Source organism: Paroedura picta, chromosome 18, assembly GCF_049243985.1.
Source record: "Paroedura picta isolate Pp20150507F chromosome 18, Ppicta_v3.0, whole genome shotgun sequence".
NCBI classification, from domain to species: domain Eukaryota; kingdom Metazoa; phylum Chordata; class Lepidosauria; order Squamata; family Gekkonidae; genus Paroedura; species Paroedura picta.
Genome location: NC_135386.1, coordinates 969,727 through 986,466, shown reverse-complemented (window position 1 = coordinate 986,466; position 16,740 = coordinate 969,727). Strand labels below are relative to the sequence as shown.

Sequence of the window (16,740 nt, the reverse complement as noted above, 5' to 3'; positions counted from 1 at the left end):
TGTCAAGTTGCAGCCGATTTATGTCAACCTCTGCAAGGGGCTTTTTAAGACAAGGGAGGGGCAGAGGTATTTGGACATTGCTTTCCTCCACAGAGTCTTCCTGGTAGCCTCCCTTCCAAGCACAGTCCTCCTTAGCTTCAGAGACCGGACACCATGCCGCTTCCTCTCCCACGTGGTACGTGACAGGAAATATGGTTCAACCATATAGTGTAGGTATGTAATGACACTGACTTAATGGCCTTTGATAAGTTTTACAGTTTTTCAACTCTGTTGTACCTGATGGACTTAGACACTTGAAATCTTAGGTGTCTTAGACCCTAAAACTCTTGTTGGTCTCTTCAAGTGCTCCTGGACTCAAATCTAGCTGTCTGTGAATAAATACATCAGTGGGAAGTTACTAAAGAAAGCTGTTTGACAATTTAAAACAGAAGCTTATTTACTGACCTTGTAGATACCACAAATGAAACGTACATGTCAAAAGAAACACGTTTTATTAAAACAGTACAAAAATAAAATTTTAAAGTATAAATAAAATCTGTCCGAGATGCAGGGCTCTCACGCCGCTAAAACATGCATCAAACTGACTTCAGTATCCCCCAGAACCAGGTCCCTTTTCATGCTGCAGCCCCTGTTCACGGCTTTCATTCGGACCGAAAGAGTGTCTAGGTCATCCTCAGAGATGCCAACAAAGAAAAAGTCCTCGTTGAAGATGGGGTTGCGGCTTCTCTTAATGACGGTGCTCCTCTGCTTCTGGACCTTCCCCGGCATGAGTGCGAAGGTGACACAGCAGTTGATGCTCTTGGCCTCCCACGAGGTCTCGTATAGCCCCTCCACGCTGATCAGCCGGATCCGGAGCTGGTGGTTTTCCGAGCAGTACTCAGAAGACAGCCGGAGCTGCCCCCCTTTGTCCATGGAGATGGTGCTCTCCCGCCCCAGCCTCTCCCGGCCACAGGGGAAGTCCAGTGGGAAGATGGGCAGAGGGGAAAGGCTGTAAGTCCGGGAGATCGTGGGGTCAAGCAGGCTCTCTGAAGACCGCCGGGTGGCATTGGGGCTGTTGTCTGTAGAGCTGCCCTCATCCGTCGACAAGGAGCCTGCCCGGGCTATCCGTGCCCCACCTCGACCCCTCAGGGCCTTGCCCAGCAGGCCATCCTGGCTGCGGCTCTTGAAGAGGGAGCCGGCCCGCGGAAGGGAGCGGGCTAGGAGTGGAGAGCTGAAGGGAGAGGACTCGGCAGAGGAGGCGGTGTCGCTGTCCCAGGTGCCCTGCCTGCCCAGGAGCGGGTACCGGCGACCAGCAATGGCAATGGGGCTGGAGGCCATGTCTTGGCCACTGCAGCTGCTGGCCCGAGAGCGGGGCAGGGGGAGACTCGGTGCCTCGCTGTGGAAGATGGACTCCTTCCGGCGGGTGTGGGGGCTCTCCAGGAGAGTGCAGAAGCCATAGGAGGTCTGAGCCTTGGGGAAGTGCGGCAGGGACAAGGCAGCCTGAGAGTGGGGGTCCGAGTTGGTGCTTTCTTCCTCTGGGTCCGGGATCTCCTCCACGCTCTCCACTTGGATGAGGTGCGGCGAGAAGAAGCCAGAGCCTGTGGCAGCCTGCAAGGTGGGCTCAGTGAGGCAGCGGTGGGGCTGGAAAGCCAGGCTGGGGCTTTTTGAGGCAGGGGGGACCGCCAGTCTCGGAGGGATGCAGAATGCCGGGATCTTGTCCGGGGTCAAGATGTTGGAGAAAGCTGGTGCTGAAACCCCAAGTTTGCTTTTATCGACTGTGGGCTGGCCAGGGGGCAAGCCCAGAAACGAGGGGGTCAAAGGACTGGCAGTCCCGGGCGAAGCCCGAACCTTCTCTAAGAACCACATCAAGGCAGCCTCCTTGCAGTCTTGCAGAAGAGTCAGGAGAGACACCTGCAAGAAGAGAGAGAAGGAATCCACATTAACAGAGGATCTCTGCTCCAAATAGAGAAAGCCTACCGGGTTAACAGACAGGCACCTGCCTAGACAAGGATACACTGACCTGGCAAAACTCTGTGCCAAGCACTGGTCTCTCCATTCCCTCTAGTCCACAGCCGGCATCTCCATGCAGTGGGTGATGGGAAAGACCTTTCTCTTCCTGAGACCCTGAAGAGTGACTGCCAGTGTACGTAGACACGACCAGCCTGGATGGACCAAGAGTCGGATTCGGCATAAGGCAGCTTTGTGTGTGTTCACGTTTGTTCACATGTTGAATGCTGCCTTACACTGAAAACTCCCGACATGCTCAAAATCAGCCCAGCGAGGAAAGAGAGAGGACGGATGTTTTGTTTCTGCTGTGCTGTGCCTCAGTGGTAAAGCCCTTGCTTGGTATGCAGAAGGTCCCAGGTTCAATCCCTGGCAACTCCAGTTTAAAAAGGACTCCGGCAGCAAAAGATGTGAAAAACCTCCGCCTGAGACCCTGGAGAGCTAATGCCAGTCTGAGTAGACAAGGCTGACCAAGGATCGGATTCAGAATCAGGCACCTCCATGTGACCTACTCAGCTCCCAAATAAACACATCCCAAGCTCAAGCTGCAAGGAACATGCCTACAGAACCAGGGAGTTCTGGAATATCTGGACAGCATCACAGATTAATTCTCCAAACTTCTTTCTAACTTTTTCTAATAGTTCAGAGAGGTGTGAGCTTGCAGCTGTCACACCAACCCTCCAAGGACAGCCAGTCTCAGCCTCTTAGCTACAGAGAGAAAAGGGGCTGACCACAAAAGGGAGCCGAGCCTTACCTGGCCAAGTTGCTGGGGAACCTCTCCCGTTACTTGCAGCGCGCAAAAGCTGACCAAGGCCAACCTCCTCCGTCTGTGGATCGACCACAATTTCTGCCAGCAGAGTGTTCGGGATCGTGCTTTTATCGGCGCGCTCCGCCGCTCCCCAACCAATCGCATGCGCGGTCCGGAAGCCTCTCGCCGCCCATTGGCTGAAATCCCTCCTCCTTGCCCAGGACTGACTGCGCGGCTGCTGCGCGCTTCACCAGGCAGCTGACCCGGCCGCTGTGCGCAAACGAGCCCCCGGTGCTGAGCCCCGTCAAGGCAGCGCTTTGGGAGGGCCTATTTTGCAGGGAGGGTCCCGGTGCTCCAGAGGCCCCTTCAGAAGACGCGCGGAGTTTTGGGGGCGAAGATTTCTGGGCTGGGTTGCAAAGGCTGCGTGTAGACCAGGTGCCCCAGCGCTGCAGCAGAGCCCGGCGGCTAGCTTCCCCGCCGTTCTTCCGGGGGGGCGGGAGGAGACTGCCTTTCCCAGCTGCGCGATGCCCAAGGCCGGTCTGGATCGCGGCTGGTAGGGCGCAGCCACAGAAGAAGTTGCAGCGGCGATGATCTCAAAGGACCAACTGCCTCTGGGCTTTGAAATGGGTGACAAATGGGCTCCTCGAGAGTAAATGGAGAACACACACATGTAGAGCAACTGGAAGCGACGCCCAGCGGCAGGGAGCCGCGTTCAGGCAGTGATGCCTGTCACAAGAACCGCGGGGGAGGGCCTCCAGATGATGGGGGCTTGTTCAAGTAGCTGCCGCCTGAGTGCCAAATTTTGCCACTGGCCCTATTCTGCATCCCTCAATCTGCGAGAAGCGCACACCCTTATGACCACCTGCAGCCTCTGCTCCATCTCTGCTTGTCCGGACAACTTTCAGGAAAGCCCGCCCAAAGGTTTCTGTAGGATGTGGACATGAACCTCAGTTGGTCACTTTTGAGGGAAGGGTGCGTTCGGAGGGGGGGAAGGCAGCTGCAGGACCTTCTCTGAAAATGGGACAGCCCTGCCTAGAGACAACAGCAAGCCCAGGATGGAGGCACCCTACCCAGGGCCATGGCCACCACCTGACCACTCATCCTTGGGGACACAGGACACAGACCTCCTGGAATCCTGACAAAAAGTTTGGAGGGGACTGAGAAGCCGATGCATTATTTTGGTGTTTTCTAGCTGGATCCTAATAAAATGCAATTCAGTGATTGCATCTTAATGTTCTGATGCTTTTTAGTTTTTCAAATCCTTTAACAACCCTCCTTGTTCCTTTTTCAATCCCCACAATAGGCGTCAAGGGAGGAAACCTCTCTGAGGAAGAGTGCTTGCACTCAAAAGCTCATGCCTTGAATAAATCTTTGTTGGTCTTAAAGGTGCTACTGGGCTCTGATTTGATTGTGTCTCTTCCCAAAACTCATTCATGGATCACATGCGCCACCTTTTGGCTGCTTGCTTTAAAACCCCAGAAGTTAATCTATTTATCCTTTGCTAACTAAAGTCACACTGTCCAACGATCCATTTTGTGGCTGTGCCCATGACAGTGTGTCCGAATTCCACAGATGCTGTACAGAGAGAAGGTTACTACTGGCTGAAAAGGCACAGCCCCTTTCAAATAAGCTGCACAACTTAGGGGCAGAGGTGGTGGGAGAGAGTTTGTGCTTCTACAGATACTAGCCAATCTGTGCTATGCTCATCAGGTTCCTACACCAGAGCCAGTAATTTATCTCAGGGAAAAGGATTTGTTGGCACAGAATGTCATGGTGAGAGATCCTGCACTATAAGCACCCTGCTTTTGTGTCAGCATCTTCTGTGAACAGGGGCAAGATTTTATCTTCCATTGTGGGCGAAAGGAGAGGGAAACGGTGCAAGAGAACCCAAGGGCCAAGCCATCCCAACTAACCAGCTGGAATTAACAGGCCACACTGGAAAGCATTCAAGTGGTATAGTCTTACTCTGAACTCAAATCCTCACTCAACTATTGAAAGTAATCACTGTCCCTTTCTAACTACTGCTTAAATATACAAAGGAAGATTGAAACACCATCAACAAAGAATAAGTAGCTTTATTGAGAAGAGAAACAACTATGTAAAGAAGAGAGGAGAGAGAGAGTCCTGTCTAACTGACTAACTGTTGTTCTGGAGGCAATCAAGGAGGAAGGGTGTTCAAAAGAGCAGGAAGTTTCCAACTGAGCCAAGAAGACACAGATTGTTTGGAAAATACCAGGAAGTTCCTAATCTAACTATGCTAGCTACACATCTCCCTCCGATGTCCCTACTTTGAGGCTCCTTTGGGTAATAAAAAGTGGGGTGCCAAAAAACAGCTCTTCTCCTCACTACATCGGTCTGCTTGTCTACCTGAGATTGCAGAGAACTAAAGGAGGATTTAGTAATCATCGGCCTGTTTTACAAGCAGGTCTGCATATTTTGTCAGTTGATGATTAAAAGGTAGGATGCTTGCTAAGGAGTTTTCCAGACCTTTCCATTAATTTCTTTTTGTCAAAGCGTAGCTTATCCAAGCCAATGCTTGATTCTGTTTTTTTCATGTCCCATCATCATTCTGTGAAAGAGTGAGTGCTTAACAGACAGCCATTTAGCTTCCCTGCAGAGTGGCAATTTAAATCTTGGCCTCTCCAGTCCAAATGGAACTTCCACCTTCAGATGCAGTGTACCTCTAAATATGACTGCCAGGTAGCAACATCAGGAGTAGGTCTCAGGCTTTATGCCCTAATGCTGCCCACCCCCACCCCCGAGGACCTGGTTGGCTTCTGTGAGAGACAGATTGCTGGACTAGAGGGACCACTGCTCTGATCCAACAGAGCTCTTCTTAGGTTCAGTATCTCCCCCCAGCTGTCTGATTAGTGCCCCACTTAATGAGATGGAGAGGGGACAAACCCTTCCACTATGCTCCTGTCACAGAATGTCTGAATAGGAGCGGAGCGTTCCAGCCAAGATCCTGCCGACCCCTAAGAAAGACAGGGAGGTCTGTGCTGCTCTGGTCCCAACTGGCCTTGGACAAAAGCACCGTGTACAGAGCTGGGAGTGCCAGCCTCCTGCCCCCGACATGCCAAGCAGAAACAGAGAGAGAGCACAGAGTTATTTATATGTTTGACATGTGCTGAAATGGCTTCTCCCAGAGCCAGACTGTGCCGTCTGGGCACCTGAGTAGGCCAACGGGAGGAAGAATCAGAACTGTATGGCATTACATTCCACTATCAAGAGAGAGTACCAAGTTGATTACAAAACTCTTTGAGATCTGGGGAGCCTTCCAAACATTTTTCCTTGGAGAGGGCACCAAAGCAATTATAGCTGCTTCCTCTTTGACAACTGACTGGCTGAAGATCTAATGCAATTCCACTCATGTTGCCTAACCCAAAGATATTTCCCTCTCCCCCCAAAATAAACACATGCTTGTACACTTTGCAGGCTGCAGTGAGATCCTGCAGAGGATCATGGCCCATTCCCAAGATCACCCTTTCTCAGGCCTGGGTTCCACAAAGCCAAAATGAAAGTGACTTCATTCCCTAGTTTCTTCTGTGCTCCACACCTCCTCAGGACGGTGAAGCTCCAGCCGTTATGAAGCTGCCGTAGAGAAGATGCATGTGTATAAAATGGATTTATTATCGGCATCCGATCAGGGACGTGGAAGAATGTGTGGTCTGGGTAGCTGTCCAAAAACATCAGCTCCGTGACGGAAAGAACAATAGTCAAGTCCCAGCCAAGGAAAGAGGATTCCTTGCAGTAAGTGGAGGCTGGAGGGGAGGTGAAACCCTGGACGGCTTCATTTGTCAGCTCAGCAACCAGCAGTGTCTGCAGGGGCCTATATAAGGCAGGGGGGGCTTGCTTAACTCATGTTTCAATACCATTCTCTCTCCACTGAGAAATAAAGCTGCTTCTCAAAAACTTCCCTACAGAGATCGCATAGGCCTCCCTCGCACCAGCTGCCAACATCTGGAACGGACTTCCTATATGTTCATCAGCCCCCCCCCCCACCACCTGTTCTGAAAAGCAGATTTCTCAGGAAGGAGCCTGGAGAATCTGCATTTTATCAATTTGAGGTATGAGCCACAGGGAGTGTTCCCACAGAAACCCCATGCATATGAATGGGAACCACCTCATGCAGGGGAACTTCCCTATGGATTTTGTTTGTGTGCATACATTTCCATATGTCCAGATGAGACTTCCATGGCCTAACTTGTCAAGGCATTACTGGCTCATATATAATCTGCTCAGTTCGCCAGAATAGGATCTCTTTGACCACAGTTTACCCATTTATGAAGTCCAGAATACAAGAGCTGAGCTGCCAGCCATTCAGAAAGAAAGCAAAACTTGAAGAAAGACTTCGCCAAAGTCAAATTTTTCTGTTCAGCAACCATCCGTGCAACAAGGACAATAAAGAAAGAAGGGGAGAGAAGTATTAAATTGTGAAAACAACATAAGTAGGGAACAATTTATTTACAAAACTATGTGAACGATGGAAGGGGTAAATTGACTGTGCAATCTATGCCCAGGCTTAGACTGGAATAACTCTGCGTAGGACTGCACTGCAAAACTGGCAAATTAATCTCACACACAACCCAGATTGCTTCCAATCTCATCTCAGCTCCTCCTGTGAACTCAACCTGGATAGCTCAGGCAAGCTCGATCCCCTCAGGAGCCAAGTAGGGCTAGCCCACTTGGAAGGATGTCCTCCAAGGAATACCTGGGCTGCGACATAGAGGCAAGCAATGACAAACTCCCTCCAAATATCTCTGGCTTCGCAGCCAGACTATCTGAGGATCTCCTGGCTACATTACACGTGTGCCATATGGTAAATAAATATGAAAACCACCCGTAAAGAGAGGACAATCATGGAAAATGGAAACATGGATCGAGAGAACCTTGTTACATTCATGGTGGGCAACCTGTTGAAGTAAGGAGCTAACACCCAGGAGCCCAGGGGCTCCAAGCCAACCCAACATGTGACAGTCCAACATGGCCGGGGGTATTCCACATATGATTAGGAGCTGGCTGACTGGGGCGATCCTGTGGGGTGCCCCCAACCCAGCCTGGAATGCAAAGGGGCTTCCCCATACAAATAAACAGAGGCCCTGAACAGCCAAGTCCAAGAACTCACTGGGGTGATGACTGTCCTGATGAGAGGACAGGAGACAGGCATGGGCAAAGCTGCAACACCAACAGGGGACCACCTAGACTGCCGGGACAGCTGGTGATCAGGCAACTGCCACCTTCATCTGGTTGCTCCAGGCCTGAGGGGGCTGACTGTCTCCTGGAAGATTCAATGGCACCTTCAAGAAACTATCCTACTTCATCATGCAAGTCGTGACTTTTATGGGAGAGCATGGTCAGGTGTTCAAGAATGATGACGCACAAGTGCACCATGTTAGGGCTTATTTGGAAGGGGAGCAGAGTAGTTGGTCAACCTGTACAACATGGATGCACCAGAGCTGCAAGACTTCAATGTGCTCATCACTCCATGAGTGACTGGAAGATCCAATCTGTATGGATCTGGCGCAGCCCCAACTAGGTCATCTGAAGCAAGAGACAAAGTCAGTGGCACAGTACACTGTCAAGTTCAGGAGATTGGCAAGCAAGGTCCACTAATGGTCTGAGGGAACCAAAGTTCAGTTCCTCAAGGAGGGCCTCAATCTAGAGGTCTGTACTATGACAAGCTGCTAACCCTGATGGGTTGGATCCACCTAGCCAGGGGAATCAAGAACCAGATGCAATGGGTAAAGCTGGCCAGACAACACCAGTCAAGTTCTGGCAAGTCCACCAAGGGACAGGACAGCTCAACACACAAGCTAGAGCCCCACCACCCCCCATCAGTGGATGCAACCAAGAGAAACCGATGCCAGGCCAACGGGCTGTGCCTCAGATGAAAGTGGGCGGGGCACTTCTTGGCCAATTGTCCCAAGAAGAAACCTGACCATCTGGGTCCCGGCGCTGGGACTGTGGGAACCCCGCCTGCCCTGAGAGAACACGCCCCAACCCCAGGGGGAATGACGGCACCACAGAAGTTGGGAAGATGCCCAGCAAACATGCTCCTAACCCCGATGCTGGAGTCCAGTTCCTTCATGTCAGAGAGATCCTCAGAGGAGGAGACCGAGAACCTCAAGCCAGTGGGAAATGGGGATGACCGGTAAGGCGCACTCAACAGCAGTTCCCTGCCAGGGGCACAAGGCTGGCTTCAGTGAGTGCATCCCCTCCCTTGATCCTCATTCCAATGACTTTGGGGAACCCCCACAAATGGCCAGGCCTGAGGTTACATGGGGTATTAGACTGTGGGTACACCAGAATATTAGTCAACCTCATTGGTTGGAACGGGGGGCTGTCCCTTTTGAGGTCTGAATGTACCCCCCAAAACTCGCAGATGCTAAAACAGCCCTCAAAATAAGTGCAGTGGGCGGAGTTTTTCTCCTGTTTCTTGTTTATGACAAACTTTATTACTGACCTGCCCTAGTCATGGAAAAACTATTATCTGGGTAGTTAGAATCACAGAATCATAGAGTTGGAAGGGGCCATACAGGCCATCTAGTCCAACCCCCTGCTCCATGCAGGATCAGCCCAAAGTTGTGGACTTGTTCTTGAAGCAAGCCCATTTTGTGCCCTGAGCCTCGCTCCCCATGGCACAGAAGCCAGCCAGCCTCTTTATCCAGCACATCTTTAAATCACATGGGGCCCCAAGCAAATTATTATTGTAATTTCGTTATGATGTAAGCCACTACAAGTGGAACAGGCACCCAGCTCTGGTTATCATCCAGAGACCAACAGCCAAACCAAGTGGGTGAAGCAGGTCCTATAACAATACCTGCGCTGTTTTATCAACTACCAGTAGGATGGCTGGATCAAATTGCTCCCATTTGCTGGATTTGGGTATAATAATTCTGCCCATGCCAGTACAGGCTTGGCTGCATTTGAGGTGCTCTGTGGGATGGGGGTCCAATCTGTTCCCTCCTGGGAAGCCCCCTAGAATGGGCCTACTGACCTGCAGTTGTAGGCTGCTGCATGGGTCCAGCAAGCTTGGCTGCAGTTGATTGCAACCTTAGATGCTACCAACGAGGCATATAAACTCAGGGCTGACTGGAAACAACTTTCTGAGCCACCATGCAGGTGGGAGACCTAATCTCTCTACTAAACACTTGCACTGTCAGCAGCCTTCTTGCAAATTGGGGGGGCCATACAGGCCATCTAGTGTAGGTCCCTTCCCCGTGACCCGCCTCATGAATGATGTTGCTGGGGAACTTTGCCTCCCTAAAACATTCGAAAACGTGCCTTGCCTCCCAACCCTAGACATACCAATCCCTGTCTTCGTTGATAAGCACACGCACTATGAGATGGCAAAGATCTTGGATTCCCAGGTTCACTGCAGCAAACTGCAGTACCTGGTGGACTGGAAAGAGTTCCTGGAGGAGGAACAGGAGTGGGTGGATACAGCCCATGTTCGGACCCCCAGACTGGCCTGGGACTTCCATGCCGCTTACCCAGACAAACCGTCTCCTGGTTGATGTGCTGTGGCGAAGGACACTGAGATTGGAGGGGCTATAGTAGATTTCTGGGGGGTTTAGTGGGTTGCAGGCCGCCATGATTTTTAAAAGCTCTTAGAGTCTGTTTCTTCTACATGGATGGATGTCCGGAATTGTTTAAAGGGGGTTTTAATGGGGCTTTTATTACGGACAGTTGTAACCCACAGCAAGCCAGTTTGGGAGTGGCGGGCAATAAGTGTATACAAACAATCAATCAATACATATAAATAAAACCTGTTTGTTTTGCCACTGTATCTTTTTTAGCCATTACATGCATCTCGGCAAACACGCGCTATAACTCACACCGCAAAGCATTCTAACATTCTAACCCCTAACCTATGCTACAGCAGAAACTAACACAGCTGTGCTTCAGTGGATGAAAAAGATATAATGGCAAAACACATGAGTTTTGACTTCCAACCCTTCCAATCTCAGCATCCTTCCCCATAGTACATCAACCAGGAGAGAGTCTGTCTGGGTAAGCGACATGGAAGTCCTAGACCAGCCTGGGAGCCCGTGCATGGGCCGTCTCCATCCATTCCCGTTCCCCCTCCAGGAACTCTTTCCAACCCACCAGGTACTGCAGTTTGCCATGGTGAATCCGGGAATCTAAGATCTTGGCCACCTCATAGTACATGTGTTCATCAACAAAGACAGGGATCAGCTCGACTGGGTCAGGTGCCACTGGTGGGGGAGCTTAGGAAGTTCTTAGACAAGAACCTAGCCCAAATATTTCTCTGCCCCACTACCTTGTGCGTGGCTGCACTGGTGCTGTTTGACAATACGGAAGACGACACTTTGAGACTGTGCACCGACTTAAGGGGGCTAAACGCCATCTCCACATCTGATGCTTACCCTTTATCACTGATTTAAGGGAGGCGTACTATAGAGTGTGCACATGGGAAGGGCAGGAGTGACTAATTGCATTTAATACTCCCCCGCCCAAGGGGCAATTCAATAACTTAGTGATCTCTTTGGGGCTCATGGAGTTTAATTTGGCCTTGGACAAGGGCTCTCCAGTTTGAGTACAATCAAGCAGTCTTATGGTAAAGGGGCAACTTGTCACACTCCCTTAAACACATCACTCAAGTCCTGGTAACTTCAGGCAGCATTTCTATCTCTTCCGATGCCAGCCTCACCTTTTCAGTCCCAGCAAGAGGCAGCAGCACAATCACCAAGCGAGGGGGGGGGGGGAGAATCTGGGATGTGCCAATGCTCCCTGCAGGCATGCTTGCAGAAAGTAATCTCCTGTGTTTCCCAGTCTACATCTGGGTTATGCCGCTCAAGTCAGTCCAGTCCCAGCACCAGGCATCACCACGGGTTGCACATCACTTTGATGTGGTGGGTAGCTGCCCCCCCCCTCAGGATAGATTGCCATCCATTTGGGAAAGATTCACCAGCTGCTCCAATTTCTCTAACTCCAGTCCTTGGACAGCAGCGGGGTTCACCATCATCCTGGTGCATCCACAATCTAATACCCTATGCAGCCTCAGGTCTGACCCTTCGTGGGGGTTCCCCAAAGTCACTGGAACAAGGATCAAGGGAGGGGATGCACTCACCAAAGCCAACTTTGCGCCCCTGGCAGGGAACTGCTGGTGGGCGCACCTTACAGCAGTTCGTCCCCATTCCCCACTAGCGTGGGGTTCTCAGTCTCCTTCTCCGCAGATCTCTCTAACATGGAGGAATCAGACTCCAACATTGGGGTTAGGAGCACATTTGCCAGGCATTCTCCCAACTTCCATGGCGCCTTCTTTCCCCCTGGGGCTGGGGCATGTCCTCTCAGGGCAGGCGGGGTCCCTGCAGCCCCAGAGCCGGGACCCGCATGGTCGGGTTTCTACTTAAGGCAGTTGACCAAGAAGTGCCCCATCACCCCGCACCCGAGGCACAGCCCCTTGGCCTGGCATCGGTTCCTCTCTGCTGCATCAACAGACAGGGCTTGGCGGGGCTCTGGCTTGCGCGCTGTGCTGGCCTGTCCCTTGGTGGACTTGTCAGGATTTGACTGGTGTTGCCTGGCCAGCTTTACCCATTGCATCCAGTTCCCAGCAACAGAACAAACATGCACTCTCTCTTGCTCATGCCGTCGGAACCAAAACCGCTGGGAAGCTGCCGTCAAATTGACTGCTGGGGAATGCAAGAAAGGAACAGCAGAAAGAACTGATCCACACGTCCTCCATCCCCAGTGAAATGATGTATAACTGGATGGGACTCGTATCCTTCCCCTTCTCAGGATTGGAACCTGATGTGACATAACAGAGCACTGTTCAGAGAGGAGCGTGGGAACCCCATCACATACGCCGAAGGGCTGAATCTCACTCTCTCAACACAGTCCGTCCCGTGGAGTGAAGAAATGGCCCTGTGGAGACAGAAATTTCTTTGGGTCATTGTCAAGCACAGCCACAGAAGAGTGAGCACTAGGTAGTCTGCAGCCACACCAATGCTTATTTCTTGCACAAACTTCTTGGGCAGACATGTGATGAAGTAACACCAGAAGTAGAATCTGTAGTGCTGTATGATCAGGGAATTTGAGAGGTGGAGAGACTCAACTGCATATGGCAGATGTTAGAGACGGGGAGATATTTCTCAAAAATGATGAAGATGTCAACATCTATCTAAGAGACGTCCTGAAGTCTCCTGCTTGGTAGAACAAGTCCAGCACCACTGTGGATATCATGACATTTCAGGAGCTTTCAGAGTCAAGACTATCTTCGTCAAAGACCTGTCTGGCAGAAAATCTCAAGCAAGCACTTGGCCGTCTCACATCTAGAGAGGATTCCAGCTACTTCTGTGAAGGGAAAAGGCCTGATCCAATCCGTTGCTAATTACAGCCGCCGTACAGCTCCCCAGAGGCATACTAGGCTATCGGCAACGAAAAGAGGATTATTCCAGTTTGGCTGGTTGGTACTGAGTAGGAGACAGGTGAGCATGTGAGTGATGTGGATTAGCTGCCCAGCTCTGCCCTTTTCCACTCTGTTTCAGCTTCCTGTGCAAAGGATGGCCCAAAAGCCACATAAGCATCGGTTCTGGTCATATCGTAAGCCCAGCATGGTCTGGATCACAGCAGAAGCTGGTAAGAATTGTGAAGCCCTAAGGAAAGTCAGCTAAGAAGGAATTTGTGGGCAGGCCCAGAGAAGATGCCAAAGTCTGTATTGAGGCAAGCCCCTTGTGGAAAGGCATGGCTTCTGTGGAAGATTTTCCGCTCACTGCTGGTGTTAATTCCAACAGACATGATCCAAGACTTGAAAGCGCAGCCATATCCCACAGCTGAGCCCCCAGGGTAATTATTAGCCCTTCCATAACCAATAAGATACCATGGGCTCAACTCGATTCAATGGCACTTTTGGGAGACAGCTCTGGAAATTAATTGTGCCAGTCAGAAGGCACACAGGTCTCTTTCTTGGGCTTTAATTTTTTTTGTGTGTGTGGGTTGGTTCTGCATCAGAGCAAATTAAATATCTCAGAACACTGAAATTTAATCCTGTCTCTTCCAAGCTGCACTGAAGCACAAATAAATATTGATTTTAAATGGAATTTAAAAGGTTTATGCAAAATGAAAAGGAGTCCAAAACGAGGCTTCAGTGCCAGCCATCTTGCCAGCAGATGTTCCTAGTTTATTAAACTTACAAATACAAGAGGACTTCCAATAACGAATTTGCTAGCGAGGCCAATTACTCTCTGGCTGCCCTCCAGGAGAGGGAACGTATTTTTGAGACTCTTCCCTTTGGAAATGCCCAGAGAGCGTGTGTGATCAGAATCCACCTAAACATGCTCAGGGCTATGTTTAGTGGCTTTAAAACAACAAAAGGCAAGGGAGCTTCCACTGAAAGGCTGGGCTTTTGATGGAAAGGAGGGAATAAAATTGCAGGAAAAAAGGAAAGCACAGTTGTGGCCATTTCCCCAGAGGAGGAAAGCAGGTCTGTAGGCAAAGATTGTGGTTGCTGGAACGGGTTCTTTGAAAAACAAGAACAATTTTGAACATATGCCTGATTACCAAATGTGAATTTAGATCAATCTGTCATATTTCCACCTATGTCTGTGAAAGTTGGATGATGAAAAAATTGGACAAGAGTATTGATTTGTTTGAACTCTGGTGTTGGAGGAGGTTTCTGCAGATTCCATCGACAGCAAAAGTAACAAACAAGGAAATGCTACAGCGCGTAAAACCCAATATAGCACTGATAGGCAAAATCATGAAACTCTGGCTCACTTACTTTGGCGAGATCGTGCGCTCCAACTCAGTGGAGAAAGCAATTATGCTAGGATTTGTCTGTAGTAAAAGGAAGCCAAGCCAACAGAGGGCACAGTGGTTAGATATGATCAAAATGGACACCAGCCGGAACATTACAAAACTAAATGAAGTAGTGCAAGACGAAAATTGTGGCAGCTGGAGCCATAGGGTCGCCAAGAGTCGGACTTGACCGAATGGCTAATATCAACACAATCTTTGAAAGCAACAAGCTAACAGAACAGCAGCGAGGGATGCCAGCCTCCGGTCGGGAACTGAGCTCCAGACTACAGAGATCAAGCTCCACTGGCATAAATGTATCCCTTGAAGGGCATTTTGCCCCACTGAGTCCATGTTCTCCCCAGGCTCCATGCTCAAAATGTCCGGACATTTCCAACCTCGTTCTGGCCACCCTAATGGCAGCTGTTAAGGATGATGCTTCCCCCAATCCTGAATCTTCTGGAAGCACAATGGTGACACCAATCAAAAGACCAACATTCTGTTTTTATGACGGCCGTGAAAACGAAACGTTGGCAAACGTGGGCTCATCGATTCATCCACGATCACCGCTCTGTGGACATTTGTATCCTAGCAGTCTGCTGGTTTAATAGTCATTTTCCAGTGTGCTTATAGCTCAATTCAAGCCCAGTCTCACTTTCAAGACCAATTGGATTTTCGGGGTCTGTGCTTATGTTCTCTTTATGCTATTTTGACGGGTTATTAAGGCCCCTTTTGTGGGAAGAGGCCCCCCCTGTTCACAAAGCTTGCAGAGTTTTATGAGTAGTCTTAGCTTGGCAGATATGAATGCCCTTTTAAGGGCCTGAGCCCTTTGAGGGTAAAACTTCCTGTTTCTCCCTTCCCCTATGAGAGGCTTGATTGCTTGAAACCAGGCCAAAAACAGCTGTTAAGTGCCTCATTGTTCTCTTTGAAGTCACCAAGCGAGTGATAGGAGGTTTTCAGAGCACTTGAATTGCATCTCCAGCGATCAGTAGAGCTTATCAGTTGCCTCTTTGGAGTGTGTCACAAGAAAACAAAAAGATCTGCTTTTCTTTTCTTGCTATTCCTGGAGGCAATCCCTCACCCTCTTCCCAGTCAGCCGTGGAACAGCATCAGCCTTCTCCAGCCATTAGCTTTCTTTGCAAGAATCCTACCTACCAGGTTCTGGGAGGCCTCTGGTTCAAATCTCTGCTGTGCTGTGGAAGCTGTTAGCCAGTCACTCAGCCTAGCCTACCTCGCAGGGTTGTTGTGTGGATAAAATGGAGACCTTAATTATGGTCAGAGAAGTTAATGAGGTCCCTTTGGGGAGAAAGGCAAGATATGAATGTCGTACAGGAAATAAAATAAAAATAACTGCAAACAGACTCTTGGTGGTCCACTGGAAATGGATTGGTCAGTGGTCAGCGGCCTGCCTTCAGACCCCCTTTGCCCTCGGATAGTCACGGAGGCCTGGCTGAGAGACAGCAAGCCCCCAGAGAGCCTTGTGGCAGGCTGCCTGTCGCTTCCACAGAAACATATTTGCCTGTGAAAGCAGAATGAGAAGATGCTAGGGTAGCTCTCCTGGGCACCTGAGAAACCATCTAGGATTGCAGATAAGAGACGCACAAAGCTGCCTCCAGTGTGCATGTAGCACAAAGCCAGAGTCCAGTGGCACCTTGGAGACCAACACAGTTTTCGTCTAGGTCTAAGCTGCCCTGTGCATGCACACTCCATCAGCTTCCCCTGGCCTCTGTTTCTCTACCTGCCAGCAGGTGGTGGCCTTGCTCCAGTTTTCCCTCCCCGTAAAGGAACCTTCTGGTGAAAGGCGTGGGTTGTCCAAGCGCCCCAGCGCCTCTTCCCACCCGAGGTTGCACCGATCGGGGCGGCTGAGGGTTGGCCAGGTATCCAAGCACGGATGCTTCCTTGAATTTAAGCCACGGCACGGCGGCGATATCCTATCGCTGCGCAGTGGGTCAGTCTGGCCCAGCCACCCCAGCAGTCCGTCAGCGGGGCCCTGGCTGCACAGATCGAGCTCTGTCGGAAAAGGGAATCCGGGAGATCTCCCGGCACCCCTGAGCTCCTCCTGCAGCCGGGCCCAGCATGAGCCGCCCGGGGCTTGCAGAAAGGCCTCCAGCCCTGCCGAGGAGGGGGTGCTTGGGGTCAGGGCATCCCGTGCTTTTCTCACGCGTCCTTTTCGGCCCCCAGAGGCAGGCGGCAGCCCAACCGAGAAGGCGAGCCGCCAGCTAATCCTTTTTCCAAGCGCCTTTTCTGCCGTG

At 50.7% G+C, this 16,740-nt stretch overlaps 1 protein-coding gene across 1 annotated transcript; it reads right to left on the bottom strand.

The window, feature by feature from the left end:
- Positions 1–474: 474 nt before the first annotated feature.
- On the bottom strand, positions 475–3,103 carry LOC143827882 (C2 calcium-dependent domain-containing protein 4C-like). Its single transcript, XM_077317871.1, has 2 exons — positions 2,738–3,103; positions 475–1,890 (listed from the first exon to the last, which is right to left on the bottom strand). The coding sequence occupies exons 1-2, from the start codon at positions 2,894–2,896 to the stop codon at positions 556–558; spliced, it is 1,494 nt and encodes a 497-aa protein (XP_077173986.1). The 5' UTR covers positions 2,897–3,103; the 3' UTR covers positions 475–555.
- Positions 3,104–16,740: the final 13,637 nt, after the last annotated feature.

What these genes read in the sequence shown, in the direction of transcription:
- LOC143827882 (XM_077317871.1), bottom strand. Translation starts at nt 2,896, where the DNA reads ATGCGATTGGTTGGGGAGCGGCGGAGCGCGCCGATAAAAGCACGATCC. An exon ending in TTCCCCAGCAACTTGGCCAG is followed by an intron (nt 1,891 to 2,737) that starts GTAAGGCTCGGC and finishes CTCTTCTTGCAG; the next exon opens with GTGTCTCTCCTGACTCTTCT.